Source organism: Camarhynchus parvulus, chromosome 9 (genome assembly GCF_901933205.1).
Source record: "Camarhynchus parvulus chromosome 9, STF_HiC, whole genome shotgun sequence".
Lineage (NCBI taxonomy): Eukaryota > Metazoa > Chordata > Aves > Passeriformes > Thraupidae > Camarhynchus > Camarhynchus parvulus.
In genome coordinates this window covers 4,635,102-4,651,303 of record NC_044579.1, presented here as the reverse complement: position 1 = coordinate 4,651,303, position 16,202 = coordinate 4,635,102, and the positions used below count along the sequence as shown (strand labels likewise).

Below are 16,202 nucleotides of genomic sequence, written 5' to 3'. Positions count from 1 at the left end.
CAGTTTTAAAAGCTTTTCCACCTCTACATTTTGTATCACAGCTCCACAAATAAACAAGAACAATTTGGCTGCATTTTCTTTCTTGGCAATGAGTTAAATTGGTGATGAAATAGGTCAAAAGGACTTTACCATTCATTTTACAAAAGTACCTTTGATGGAGGCACGCACAAGCAGAAAATCATGTCCCATTGTACTTCTTGCCAAAAATAAAATACACTGGAAAACCAGCACTTTCTGTCAAAATTTGAATTGATAGATATTCAGCAGTTATGTAAGTTTGTATCAAATGACATTTGCATAAGCCCATTAAAATCAGCAGTTTTTAGATACCTGAACACCCAAGGGAGGGAACCCCCTCTGTCATGGATCTGCTGGATTCAGGGTGCTGCTGCTCCCAGTGGATGTTTCTGGGTGGGCTTCCATACATCTTGTACCTTTTGCAAAAATCCCATGGCCTTGAAGAGGTAAATTACATCTTGAGAAGTGAATTCAAATTTGGAACAAAACAATCTAACTCATCTCTCAGGGATGGCCCTGCTGTAACATCCTGAACCACCCTCTGTCACTATAGGACACGAAACAACACAAGCACACACACTGCTGCTCTCTAGGTGAAGAAAAAAGGGAAGTTTATTATCTGACTCCAACACTTATAGTTTGCTAAATGTGACAGTGGATTGGAGGGTGAAAGTGCCACCTCTCCAATGACACTGAACAAACTAACAGTCTACCAAATTTTTCTTCTTCTATAAAAGAATGCAAAACAATGACTTATTTACAGAAAGTGTATGAGAAAGTTCTTTACAAGAATATAAACATAAAAAAAATTAAAAATATTAAAAAATCAAAACAACAACCCTCATCACCCCCAGCTGAAAGCACCATAACTACATTTTACTCTCACAACTCCCAATAAAAAGCACCAGCCCTATTTTACAAAAATGAAATTGAAGCCCTTGGCATTTTAACCCCTTGCTCAAACCCTACAGTCCCGGAGTGATGGGATGTGGATCTGCTTGCACCCTCTGGATGTCATTCCTGGGTTTGGGCTGGGTCTGGCAGCTCCCAGCATCAGTTTTCTGTTTTCAATGCCCAGCTGCCAATCCCAGCTCTCATTTCTGTGTACAAATACACCCTTCTGAGAGCCACAGGGTGCTCCTCCCGTTGTACTTGGAGATAAACCACTTTGTGTTTCTCCAAATAAAGGCATTTTATGGCTTCCCACACCTGCTCTGATTCTTTCACTAGGAGCAAAATAATGGTTTTGTGACGTGTGTGAGCCCATAAAGCAAAACTGCTCTCAGGAGTAAAGTACCCCACTCTCCCCTTCAGAGGCTGCTCAGAGGGCTCAGGAGATGTTCTCCCAGCACTTGCCCCTATTTTTGATGCTACTGGATCAAAAGATCCTTTGCTTTTTTCTCATGTTCTGATTGATTTTCACATGATTGCAGCACTGTCTGTGAGAAAGAAGAGGCATGGCTATTTCCAAACCTCTATCCACACTGCTCTTCCCTGCACAGCCTCCTTTCACTAATGACCTGGGGCTGCAAATCATGGCAATTAAGGTGGGCAGGCAGGGAATCTGACACCACGAGCCTGCTCTGCAGTGATCACAGCACCATGAGCTCTAAGGAGCAGGATTTGAACAGCTTTAACACAGCAGTCTGAGACAATACAGCAACAATGCATACTACAAATTCTCCCAAAACGAAGCCAAGATTAATGGTCACATCCTGCCCAGTCAACAGCACTTTGGTGTTTTTATCAGTGACAATGAGATAGATTTTTGTAAAATTTGCTGTGCCACGCTGGTGGTACCAGCATGGGGCTGTGAAAGGTGCAATCACCTGAGTTAGTTTTGATTGAATGGGGAGTTTTGAACCCACTGACCTCGTTAGTTTGTGAGGAGGGAGGGAAGTGGGCAGCCAGCACAAGAGTTTCTGTGTGCCCTGGCTCCAGGAGAGGAGTGCTGCTGTGGGGCTCATCCCTCAGATGCCTGAGGATCTCTGGTCCAACGCTGGGATGTGGGATCATGGGATGGTTTGGGTTGGAAGAGACCTTAAAGACCATCCAGTCCCAACACCCTGACATGGGCAGGGACACCTCCCACTATCCCAGGTTGCTCAGAACCCAACCCAGCCTGGCCATGAGCACTTCCAGGGATGGGGCAGGCACAACTTCTCTGGGCAGCCTGTGCCAGGGCCTGCCCACCCTCACAGGGAAATCGCCTCAGATGAGCTGTGGTGTCCAAGCCCATGAGAGGTTTGTATTTACCTGCTTCCTCTCAGCTTTTGCTGTGGGCTCGTGCCTGATTTCCCACACTGCCGTGGAACCTGGGCTCAGCCAGGCAGCCAGAGCAGTGCCAGAGCCACAGGCTGTGCCAGAGCTGTATCCAACACCCCTTCCTGTGAGCCTGCCTGAGGTGAGCCAGGGGAACCACGAACCATCACTGCCCAGACAAGGCTCACTCAGAGCATAACCAGAGGTTTGTACAGCTGGGATGCTTTTGGTTTCAGAACACTGAAGTCAATCACCTGACACTTCAAGCAAGACACAGGACAGAGAGTACAAGAACAAGCCACAGAGAATCCTAATCCAGAGCTCCATCCAACCATACAAACTGCACACAGCAGCATCCCAGGGGATATTTGTCTCTGCTGAGTGCCAAGACCTGATTTTCTCAGCAAACCCTGATGAGCTGCAGCCAGTGCATCCTGCCCAGTGCAGCCAGGGAACACCAGCACCACCAGTGCTGCACACCCCTGAGCCCAGGACACCACCAGCAGCTCACAAGCTTTTTATGGAAAGGAAGAGCATTTGGGCTAGAAATTAAAAAAGATAATATTTGCATTGGATTAGGGTGAATTTCTCAACTCTTTTCACAAGTTAATCCTCACAAGACTTCTGCATCCCTACTGTTTGCTGCATTTTATTTGTAGAGAGTAATAGCTTTTATATGACAGAAAGTGAGAGAGATGAGCTAATAAAATTACTAAGAAATGACATCCACTGAGCACACTGACCCAAGCAGTTATTTATTAACCATGTCAGGAGACCTAAAAATAGCTTTGATTGCATGCAAGACCATCTATGCCACCAATCAGTGCAGTAAATGTAACTACTCAAACCAGTAACAGCACATTCACTTAGATAACAGCAGATCCCAGGCTAATCCACTGTGTGTGAAGCTTCTTTTTATTTCACTGAGCCAAGAAACTGGGCATTGTAAAAGCAATTGTCAAGAGCAAAAATAGATGTAATTGTTCAGAATGTAGTACCAATAAAATAGCCCTTTCAGGGGATCTCAGCTGGCTTTTCTGCTCAGCCATAAAAACAGGGAAACAAAATGTCCATATTCATCTCTACTTACTTGTGGTTCTCACTCTGAGAAAAATAAAGATAACATTTCCGTCTTTACTCCAGGCCAGGTTAAGGACAGAGAACAGAATTCTACACCACATCAATAAATGACAATACATCACGAACTCTGCAATAGTTCTAGAAAAGGATTTGCAGAGGAAATATAATTTATACTTCCTATTACCACACAAATTTCTTCTTGTCTCTGACACCTCTGGCTGCAAGACAGGTCCGACAGAACCATCCTGTTGATGCAGATGTCACTAATGCTGGAAAAGAATCACTCCACGTCCACAGGCCATAAATTCATAGAAAGGAATCACAGAATGGTTTGGGTTGGAAGGGGCTTTAATGATCATCTGCTTCCAGCCCAAGTATTTAATTTTCAGGGGGATTTTAAATTCCTCATCTATGCTTCAGGATGGGAGGGACAGGCAGGAGAGCCTTGATCCTCTGGCACAGCACTGGCACTATGACCACCCCCCTTCAGCTTTTTTTTTAATAGCACGCTGGATTTGAGCATCTCCTAAAATTCAAAGACACAGGTGAGCCTGTGGAAAAGCTCCACAGGAGGTGAACAACAGGGACTGATGTCACTCCAGGTCCTGTTTGTTCCCAGCTCCTCCGGGGAGCGCGTGGCTCAGCTCGTGCCACACGTGGCTGTGACCCCCTGGTTCTTCAGAGAAACCCCCCTTCCAACGGGGCTCAGCTCTCCTGCACCACACCAAACGTGCTCTGAGCCGGCAGGAGAGGCTGAAGTGAGGAGCAAAACAAATTCCAGGCGTTGGTTTTTGAGCAGCTCTGTGATTACTGCGAGGAGAGAATCGCCGCTGCCATAGAAACGGCAGCGCCAGCCCGGGGACCGCGCGGTGCCGGGGCACACCTGGCACTGCTCACACTGTGACACGTGCCACAGCCCACTGCTGCACCCCCACCACTGAAATACCCGAAATACCCAAATACCAGCCTCTGCTCTCTTCCAGAACTTTTCAAAGTTGATGCTTCTCTTGCCAGCAGGTAAAGAGCTGCTGGTAAATACAGCATCAGCCAAGCCCGGGTATAACCCGCTCTGTGCTTCCTCACAAAACAAAATCCGTGGTAAATTCAGTGCTACTTACCCAGCTCTGCACAGCCTGGGTGTGGGAAAGGCACCCAGCACCTCTGCAAAATCCTGTGGGTGATAACAGCACAAGGTAACATTCAGAACTCCAACAGCAAATGTTTAAATCCTGCTTCTCTCCCATGGGCTCTCACTGCCCTCCAGCATCTTTGCAGACACCCCTAGCAATCAAACAGGGACCACTGAAAAGATCTCCTCAGATGTCAAAGTGCTGATTACTATTTTATAGGCATATTTAAAAGATTTTGTTAAAGAGATTGTCTTGGCAAGCACTGCTTCAATAAAAAAGCTGAGCAACCAAGTGAAGAAAGTATTCCCCTAGGAAAACCCCACTCTTGTTGTAAACTGCAGTAATTAAAAAAACAAACAAATCAATTGTTGTATTTATGCAGTGACTTGAAAAAAAGCATTAACAAATTAACATTAATGTGTTTGACAAGAAACATGTATACATACTAGATTATTTCATCATGATGAGGGGTTGAATTCATTGCACATAATTAGTAAGCTAAAAGTTCTAGTATTTCAAGAGTTTAATTACTCAGCGAGAACAAACCTAGTTATGTTTCTATAAATATAAATCCTTAATTTTTCATGCAAGCTATTTAAAAGAAGTCACTAGAACACCTGACTTTCAGATTATCACTACAAACTTACTCTTCAAAAACCACAAAAATCACTGCAATTACAGAGCAGAAACATCCTGAGGTAAACTCAGGGCTCCCACCCTTGCTCCAGGATGCACAACAGCACTGACCTGCCAGAAGGGGCCACGTCGACCCAAAGGGCTGTGTTCAATTAAAATAAAGAATTAAAACAGAAAGAATTAAAACATTTATTGGGCATAAATATATTACATATACACTACAGATACAGTTAAGTCTTACATACATAGTGTAGTATTTGCAAAATCTATACATTAAAATTGATATGGCAGTTTTAATATAATGCATATGAAATAGTCTAAAATTTACAATACAAGAAAACTTCTGATTATTTTTTTTAAAGTTGAAAAGCTTGGAATGTATGTTCCCATAGTGAGGTAAAAACATTTCATTTTTCTTTTTCAATTTAAAGAACTGTGCAAGGATAAGGTTCATACACATTCAATTAGGGCACTTCTCAATCGTGACACTGAATACAGAGCTACTGGAGCCAACAAACAGGATTAGAAAACACTTCAAGTTCATAAAGAAAAAGGCAGAACAATATAAAAACATCTCTCTCCTTCCTTAAGGGTATTAAATACTTAGTGTTCCATTCTACCTTTGTTGGTGGTGGTGATTTCTGTGAGAGCAGAGCACCGTGGGGCTGGATCCAACACCTGCCACTGCTGGACCAGGGGCACGAGGGGGTTTGGGAAGGGCCAAGGCATCAGCAGTGCTGGGTCAGGGACAACATCCCTCAGAACAGAAGGGTGTGACATTGGTGACCTTTGTCACTGACACACAGGTGACATCAGATCACTAAGGCAGGAGATAGAGGCTGAAAATGCCAAATTCACTGGGCCTGTCCCAGCTGCTCCAGCAGCATCTCCCAGAAGCTCAGGCTTGGACTGGGGGCTCTGGCTGGTGAGGTCACAAGGGACCCAACAGATCAGCAGTGACAGAGATGCTCTGAAAAGTGTGTCTGACCGCTCTCCCCTCCACTCTGCTCACTGCTTGTAGTAGCACTCGTATTTCAAACTTTCAAAATGGCTAATCTAGAGCACATTGGGGTTCTTTATTAAAGCAGTTTTTGTTTTTTTTCCTAAAAAAAAACATGTCAAGCTCGGATTTCATAGCAGCACTGCTCAAACAATATACCAAAAATAAAAAAAGGCAATCTATTCAAATTTCTGGGTTTTTCCAAACTAGCGGTCTTTTCATCTTTTTAAAAAATACACTCTTCTCCCCTCCAATGAAAACAGCTGTATACTTTTTGCTCACAAAATACAGATGCAAGGTCACAGAGTTTCATATCACAAATAAATTTAAATAAGATGTAAATAAATTTGACAAGCCATGACTTTGGCAAAAAACAAAAAAATATATATATTTAGCTCAATGCCATTAGTTTGCAAGGCTAAATCAAACTAATTATAGTCAATAACAAAATACAGAACATTTCTAATATTTGCTACATCTAGAGAGGCACACAGAATAATTCATTGATCTTAGCACTTTCTTTCCAGAGATGATTTTGTTTTTGGATACATGTAAACGTTTGAATCACTGATAATGGGGTTTTTTTGGCATTTAATGTACTAGATGCTCCCATCTTCAAAAACACAAGAAAATGCAAGAAGATTAATAATACTAGGAATGCTGCCAGGTAAAAAGTTGACCTAAAGTACAACAGTATAAAACAGACAAAATGTAACATGCTATGGGGAGGGTGGAGAGGGAGATTAGATTAGTATATAAGTACACTTTTTATTTTTTATTTTTTTACAATAAATAAAAAGATTGCACTGTAATTGGTATTTAAAGTACTGTATGCAGTATATAGTATAAATAAACCTAAAAACAAAAATAATGTTGTTTTTTCCCCATTACTTTGGTTAAGGGAATATTATGCTAGTACAGGACACTGAATCTTAGACGATGGAGACAGAGCACAAAAAAAGATAGGACAAAAGCAAAATCAAGTAGCAAAAATATACAAAAACAAGAGGCAGGGAAATACACTGTGTCTGTTGCACCCTTTTGGAATCTATTTGCACCTCCAGCTCATTTATGTCCCTGAGGTACTTGCACAATGTTGTCTTAATATAAATAACCCCATGACTCAAGAGTTAAAAAATCTAGTGTCTCGATGGATTAAAATGTGTCTGGGAAGGGGCAGGCAGGAGGGGGACACTGCCACCAGAGCAGGGACCATTCCTCTGCAGGACTCTCATCTCAGTTTTGCCAGGTACCAAGTTATTTCAATCAGCCCCGTGGTAAGAACAGCATAGACACCCTTCTAAGGCATTTAAAACAAACAGATGTGATTTCTGATACCTCCAAAAAGTTCCATAAAATAGACACCCCTCCAAAAAATAACAATAATATTAATAATAATAAAAAAGATCAACTGACAGTAAAGTTTGCTTCCATTGAGTGTAAATCTCACCTAATTCAGTAGAGGCAGTAAGCTGTCACCAGCTCGAATCATATAAATCAGGCTGAACGTAACAGAATAATATCTAGTATTAGATTAGGAATAGTTATATACAGTGACAAACAGACAAGTTAAAGCAGCTTTTAAATAGCTGAACATGGGAATAACTAACTATTGCACAATGCCCTCTTACTTAAAATTACTGCTAGGAATCAAAATGGTAAAAAAAAGATCTATAATGCTTCATAATTTATACGAAGTTTGGTTATTTGATTTCTTATACAGGCAGTTTATAGTGTTTGTAACTGTAAAAATAACAGGCAACTAAAAACCTTTTTCAACTGCAGGATGTTGTTCCAATTTAAATGCACTAAACAGTTAAAATAAAAACTTAGGTTTTACCTTGAAAAACTGGGGCAAATGTAGTGAATAATTCGTAGGCAACATTGCTAATACTGTTCAAGGAAAAACTGGTACTTGACTAACACTGTATTCTAGTCTTACCACTATACATACTTGTGACTATTGTTTAGAAGGAAAAAAAAGAGACAAAAAAAGTGACTCATTATTAAAATTTCCTAAATAGTAAGATAAAATAAGAGACTGCATGAACTTCAGTGAAAAAAGCCAAACCAACATTGAAAAGGCAAATTGTTGACAATTTTGAAATCGCGAAGGAAAAACAAATCTTGCTTTTGGTATCTGGTTTGCTTGTTTCTCCAGTTTGACCACTTCCTAGTTCTGAATTTCAAAAAGGTGCATCAAAACACTGATTTATCTTTAACTGTATAAAACAAGAGCAGTATATAAAACGCACAGTAGAATAAAGGATTTCAAAAAAAAAAAAAAAAAAGGAGGAAAACAAAAGGAGGAATATCTGAATAAATGTGTGGATTATAATGCGTAGCATTAGTTAAATCTGTACTTTAAACTCCGGTTGGATTGCCTACTTCATAAAGAAGTACTGTAATATACAGGCGAAGATGATGGAGAGGCTGGCGAAGCCGAGCACGATGAGGGCGGCGAACTGCTCGTCCGTGGGCACGGCGGCCTTGGCCTTGGCCTCCGCGCCCGGCCCGCCCGGCAGCTCCAGGGCGCCGCGCTGCAGCGCGAACGCCGCCGAGGGGCTGAAGGGGCCGCTCAGCTCCTGCCAGGGCTCCAGGCAGCGGCGGCAGGCGCACACGCGGAACCGATAGTCTGTGTTCACCTGAAGGCCTGAGATGTGGAATGTGGTTTCTTCTCCCTTGTACACCTTGAAAACAAACCAGGCAGCGCGGTCAGACACAACCTCAAACAGCGCGGCGACGCGAGGGCGCGCGAGGAGCTCGCCATGAAGGCCTCAGGATGAGGCCTCAGGCTGAGGCCTTACGATTTCAGCTTTTATGTTTTTCAGATCCTGTACTAGTGAATGTGATTCCTGCATTAGTGAATAACTCTGAACTTCATACAGAGTGTTAGTAAGCTCTCCCCACAGTCTGGGCAGACAAAACAATCCTTCCAGGCCTGAGAACCAAGGTTGTCATGGCAGCCTCAGGCCCTGAAAAATGAATATAATATATAATATAAACAAATACAATATAAATATAATATAAACTAATATAAACTAATATTATAATATAAATATAAATTAAATAATATAAATAAAACCCCAAATATATATAAACTAATATATTATAAACTAATATAAAATAATATAACATAATACAATATAAGATAAGCTAATATAATATAAACTAATATAAACCAATATAAACCAATATATCAATATAATAGCATATCAATATCATATAACATAAACAAATATAAATGAATATAAACCAATATAATATGATAATAATTAAATATAGAATAATATAATATAATGATAATAAAATATAAATGTAATAATATAAATAAAACCCCAAATATATATATAATAGAATATAAACAAAAATGAATTTTGGGGGAGTAAGCTGGGGGGAATGTGACTTCATTACCTGAAGGTGCAATTGGACAATTAACCCCTGATATGCAAACAGCACAAGCTTACATCTGTCTGAGAAACTCACGACCATTGTCCATCTTGGGTGTAGCCTCCATGGGACTTTTGCACTGCCCAAGGTGTATCTGCTGAAGGCCTTTAATAAATACCTACTTTATTCTCTAACTCTGTCCAGCCCCTGCTCTAGGTACCTCTCCAGGCATCAAGTCTCTAAGGAATCACTTCTCAAAGGAAGGAACTTGCTGGGTCAACACAGATTTCAGAAAAACAGAGGCAGGTGGAGGACTTCTGAACAAGTCTCAGCACAGTGCACACAGGACAGACAACAAACACATCACTCAGCGCAGGAATGATAGCACACACTAATCTTCTGTGGGCGTGATAAAAGCTACAAACGTATTTCTGCACTCTGAAAGTGTGACTGGATGCCTAAAACATGTCTGGGACATAATCACCCTGTCTGGCCCCAAAAGGAAGAAAACCTGCAAACCAAGTTATTGGAAGTCATTCAATGTGTAGTTGTAAAATCACTTACAAATGTAATTTTACTGTATTTTCCCCTCACATTTCTCTCAAGAAACAGCAATTTTGCCAGAAATTGCACTTTCAGAACTGTGGAAATAATAAAATATTATTAAGATGTGAAAAAATTCCTTTTTATTGCATTATATTTGGTTGTTTACTAATCCAAACCCATCACCTATTTATGTTAATCAAATGTAGGTACCACATGACTCAGAGCACAAGTCACAGTATCAGAAAGGAGAGAAAAAACTGAGTATCTGAGACAATTTTGTAACTTAAATGGAAAAAAACCCCACTAGAAATATTCACAAACTCTGAAAACAAATAATTTATTTAATGGAGGGTTGTTGAGACTGGTATTTTATGAAATAAAAAAAGTGTCTCAGAGTGCCTGTGGCTGCTGGGAAAACATCCTGAACTTCAGATGCTTCTTCCTCTGCTCATTTAGCATTTCCCTTCTCTTGGCTGTGGGAGCAGAAGGCTGAGAGCATCTCTGCCCTCCCAGAGGCAAGAACTCATCTTAGAAAAGGGGAGCAAGTGGGAAACTAGTCCCAAGCCCATAGAGGATTTCCTGTGTGTTACTCTGGAGTTAGAAATGAGGAGGAAAGAGAAGAAACCTGCTCAGCTAAAGACCACTTAAAGAGCTCAGCTTCCCAGCTTTCCTGCCCTGCTGGCCCCTGAGACTCATCCCTTGGTTAAACAGTCAGTTTCTGATTTTTTGAGAAGGTCTGTGACAAAAAGATTAAGGTGCTTCTTTCATTTGTCCCCTTTCCTTTACAGCTTTCACAGCTTTTCCAAATGCAGTTTGAATGATGGCAAGTCTGGGTTTCCAGACTAAGCACAAGTCCTCTAACTGGCTTGTGTTTCTTGGACCCGAGGCACAGATCAAGAAACAGCATTTAAATAAACGTTGCCTTGCTCCAGTATTGCTCAGCATTTGCAGGAAGTTCCCTCCAGGTCAAGTGACAGGACTACAAGAAATTAATCCCACAAACCCCTGTGACTGGCCACAGCCACGCACAGCTGCCTTTCCTCTTGTCTTTGTCTTCCCAATGCCAATGAGGAGAGAGTCACTGGGTTACAGTAATTGCAGGGAAAACAAAACTGAAAGTGCTGTGGCAGGCCACAGAAGTGAGGGTTGAAATACCTGTTTGCACAGCAGCCTCCATCCCAAGAACACCTCTGCCACGCTGCTCTCCAATGGCAATTCAATTTCTAATACCCACCTGGTGTGGGCAACTCTGTTGTCCCACAAGACTGTCAGGATTCTTCCACCTAACTCCCATTTCTTTAGATTCTGAGTCAGGGCAACTCCAAAGGCCTCACTGGATAACTGTCAGCAAGATTTGCTTTCTGGTGCTGCTGTAATTAATAATTTCATTTCAAAACATATAGCCAGAAAAGCTCTACATGCCTTTGCCACAAACAAACCTTTGCAACCAATATGACCACTTCTGAACCAAAATAAAAAATCCAAATAATGACATTTAATTTAAAAAATTTACAATCTAAACTTCATAAATTACATTTAAGAGACACTAGCAATTCCATATATACAACCTGTCTTTGCACAGAAAAAAATCCTGTCCAGTAAAAAAAAAAAAAAAAAACCTTGGGTTTTTTACTTGTTTTGTTCTGTCAGGGTGGTGAATACCAGTGTAACTGGAGGCCAGGCTTGGCTAAATGAAAGACCTATATCTTCATTACAGTCTAACAAGTACAGATGGCCAAGTTCACTCAAGCCAGCTATTCAACAGCACTTCTCGAAAAAAGCCAGACAGCCAAGTGAGAGAAGAGTGTTATCTGTAAGGGAAGTTTGAAAAATTGTTGAAAGTAGATAGATTATGTGAACTAATATTCACCAATTATAAAAACAAAGCACTTCCTGCAGTAGCACTAAGATGGTTATGGAAATTGTCCTGCTTTCAGTGGTCTGACATTTACCTCAGTGGACCTACCTATCAATAACAGGCAAACAATTATTAAATTGTCACCCACTCCTGAGAGCAGCCTCTGTACCCTCTGCCAGGGGCTGCAGCAGCACCCCAGAGCTCTGGCAGGATGCCCCCAGCACAAACACATCTGGTTGTGAACACTGCTACACTCTGTGAGTGGACTTCACATATACAACAGAAAAAACCCGTTATAACTATGAATAAGGTCTTTAAATCTGCCAAACAAATGTGAAATCAAATATAACTCTATGAAGCAGCAATATTATTTTCTATGTAGCACATTATGCTTTGGTGGCCAACAAGCCAAAGTGAAGCGCCTATCCAATTTATCACTTTCAGTTCCTAGAAACAGCTTTTTGGTTTGGACACTTCAGAATACAATAAAAATGTGATGAGCTTTTTGCCTGGCTCTCTCAATGGAAATATCATCACAAGTAATAAACTGCTGCTGAAGACTCTTATGGTATTTGATCCAACTGATGGAGCTAGAGAGACAGAGAATTCCTGCAGGCGAGGATTTCTCAATTTCACTGATCTCATTAAATAATTCCAACCTTATCTCCCTCCTTTCCAAACAACAACAATGACAGTCATAATTGCCCTATAAGAAACACACTGGAAAGTGCAAGGTAACCTCACCTGGCTGCTGCACCCTGATGCAGTGGTCAATGTCTTTAATAGTTAATAAAAGGCTATTTTGTATACTGATAAAAAAATAGAATCAGAGAATTGTTTGGGTTATAAAGCTAAATGCCAACAGGTCCTGTGTAATTCTGTCATATTCTGACACACAACCAGCACAAGTGCCTTTGCCTTATTGAAAATAAAGAAGGAAAGCAAATTTTTGGCTGACTGAGCTTTACAGAAATTATCAGTTCACTAAAGTGTTTCAGAATGGGGTCTCTGTGTGTCTACACAATCTCATCCAAATAAAAACAATAATTAAAGTGAGAGCTTGGTGAGGCCAACTGGGCTCTCCCAGGCACCCACTTCTCAGTGCAGACCTGAGAACTGCTAAGGGATTTTCACACACTCAGTGTATCCTACCCATACTGATTCTTCTTTTGGAAAGCATTTGGAGACAGTTTTTTTCTCAGAAGAGACGTGGCAGAAGCTGATGAAACACTGCTGCCTCCAAATTCTTGGAAATTTCAAAGGTCGAACATTTTGCTTCAGTGGCAAACCATTTAAGGATAAAGAAGCTTTAAAAAGTTCAGTTCTCACTTCCCATTGTCACCTCTTAAGAGGATTTGGTTCCTGGGTGATTCCATCCCCAGAGCTGCTCAACTGGGAAACCAAACCTTAGGCTGCTGGGCATTTCAGCTGTTATCCCAAACTGCAGCTCCTGCTCCAGCCCACTCCCCTAAATCCACATTAAAGCTATGCAAACAACAGAGACAATTTAATAAACTTTGGAGATAAATTCTGACTGAGTGAGCTATGCCGGATAGAAGCGCAAGAAATAGAAAAACAAATCCAGGCCACTGATTCCTGGAATCTCCTGTGGCTTACATCCTGATTCATAAACAAGGAAGATTTGATTTCCTAAAAAGAACTGTCCCATGGCATTGATTTTTAAAAATTATCTGCAAAGATAAAGCACACAAATACACAAAAAGGAACACACTGTGTGAGAGAAAAGGAAAGGAGTAGTTAGCATTTTTTAAAATACACTCTCCAGGGAGCTAAAATGTTCTCTGTTCAGCTCCAGCAAATCCAGTTCTTCAGACAATTCTCAGCAGAGAAATATTTACAAAATATTCTCCCAGAGGAGGGCAGGGATGGCTACAGTCCCAGTCTGGAAAAAAAGAGGTTTTGAGTACTTTCATATCACCTCTGCCAGATCAAATGGTGAAAAATCAGCAGCTTTTGGGCTGTGGAGGGTTGCAAACACTGGCGTGCAGGGCAGGGAGACAGCTCAGGTGTGACAGTCTAGAGAGAAAGGACAGATTTACCCAAAAGCGTATCAGTGGCTGATGATGCATTCCATGAATGCCTGAAAATCTAGAGTGTATTTCATTCGTGCCACCCTTCAAAACAATTTGCAAAATGTTTCTAGTATAATATACCCCTTTAGATACATATGCAAAATATATTTGCCACTTGCAGGGGACAAAATATATTTAAAAATTAATTTAAGACTTGCACTTCAAAGGTAATTAACATATCACTAACATTAATGAACATATTGGTGCCAGTACTTTGCAGTTAAATAATAACAGGTGATCACAGGCACGTCAAAGCAGAGCTGAAATGTATTAGCCAGAAAGTCACTGAAAGGTGTTTCTGTATTTTATCTTCTGTGCACATTACAGGAGCTCTGAGCATGCAGCCACTGCAGCTCGTGGACACCCAGTGCTGAGACACCACCCACAGTCCTGATGGAGGAAAAACATCTTGATAGGCAAAGGTGATTTCTGTGAAGGTGAACAGTGGAAGTCTGGTTATCAGCCAGCTAAGTCCCAGTGTCACCTGGAGCATCCCAGCCAGGAACCTCCTCCAGGGAGTTACTGGTGACAACTCACACAAAAACCCCTCCTCAGGCTGTGCCTCATGAAAAATGAAGACCTTCAAAATAAGAAGACCCTGAAAGTATTTTTTACTTCCTTCACTGCTGTTTTTTCACACCACAAGCTCTGGATTGTGCAGACGAAGCCATCACTTATGTGCCAGGAACATGAAGCTGTGCCCAGTTCTCCCCAAGGACTCCAGAACATTTTAAACACTGGGGCTACATTCACTGAAGCTGTACCTGCAGGTGACACACCAAAGCCTCTCTGTACATCAGGCAACAGCAAAATGGTTCCACTTTTCCACTTGCCACTGACCTTATGAGGCCAACAGAGTACACAGGGGTTTCATTACCTACACCAGCACCAGAAAGGTTTCCTGACAAAAACAATCATTACTTTTCTAAATCTTTATCGCCCCCATGAATTGTCCTGCATGTTTTTTGTGTTGTTTTTGATAATTCATTAGTTCACAGCAGCACTCAAAAACAGCCTGAGGAGGAACAAAGACACAGTTGCAAAGAAAGCACTAACTTATACGTATTTTTAAGAGTTTAATTAGCACAGCATAAGAGTCTAATTAGCATAGTATATCTCATTTCCCTAATTTGGATTTATTTGGAATCTGCATGACAACGAAAGGAAGCACAGGAAAAGGAGAGCACACAGATGAAGTGCACTGCAAATCACACAGCCAGAGGTGTGATAGATGAAATAAAAGATCTAACTGTGAATGAGCTGTTCTGTTTCAGGGGCTCTGGGGAAGTATCCACTTGTGATGTCTAATCCAGACAGACAAAGGAAAGAAGGATCAGCTGTACTTCACTACCTTTATCTCCACAGTGACAGAAAGGATACACAGCAGTTACACGTTAACCTCAGACAGGAATGAGACAGATGAACAAACCACTTAATGTGTACTTGACTGAAAACCTTGATGGACAGTCTTGGAACTGGCTTAGAAAGAGTCATCTTCTGACTTCATCTCATCTCCACATAATGGTTAAGAGCAGCCAGCTCAGAAGCAAGCATGGGTGGTCAGAATTGTAACTTTTTAAAGGTTAGTACAGTTAAAAATAGTGATTAAACACAGAAAGAACACAAATTACTCCAATAAAATAATGATGTTCTATATACTCCCTTAGGGGAGAAAACAGCCCATTACAGCTCTTAATTTTGACTCAGCCTTTACCAAAGTGCACCTGACACATCACCATAGGGTGTAATTCAATACAGTACAAAGAAGCAGCACAGGGGATTTTCAAAACCATTTCCATTATGCCATCAATTTAACAATATTAAATCCAGACCATTTCCCTACCTGCTTGTATTCAGAGTCTCTTCCAACGAGTACCTGCAGAACATAACCAACAGGATCTCCCTTCATGGGTGGGACCATTTCCCAGGTAACTTCACAGGAGTTTCCTCCCAGCTGTGTCACTCGAGGGGCTACAATAAAAGGAAATGTGTTAATGTTTAATATAAAGACTGCACCAAAATCTTATTTTATGAGCAGTGTAATATATACCAGAACATTTTAAAAAGGCTAGAGCACCTCTTACCAATCAGCTCTTCGAGCTGCTACAAAGGAGAAATGGATTTAGAGAAAACTTTAAAAACTTAATTGTGGTGCTGTGCACTGATCTTTTCAAAGCAGAGGCCAATGC

General features: G+C 41.1%; 1 protein-coding gene across 1 annotated transcript in view; it reads right to left on the bottom strand.

The window, feature by feature from the left end:
- Positions 1–5,542: 5,542 nt before the first annotated feature.
- The window catches only part of FNDC3B (fibronectin type III domain containing 3B), a 185,220-nt gene continuing 174,560 nt past the window's right edge, over positions 5,543–16,202 (bottom strand). Inside the window, exons 25-26 of the mRNA XM_030954819.1 lie at positions 15,857–15,984; positions 5,543–8,816 (exon numbers count right to left, since the gene is read on the bottom strand). Coding sequence (XP_030810679.1) covers positions 8,511–8,816; positions 15,857–15,984 — 434 coding nt within the window. The 3' untranslated portion in view covers positions 5,543–8,510. The remainder of the gene's footprint in view (positions 8,817–15,856; positions 15,985–16,202) is intronic.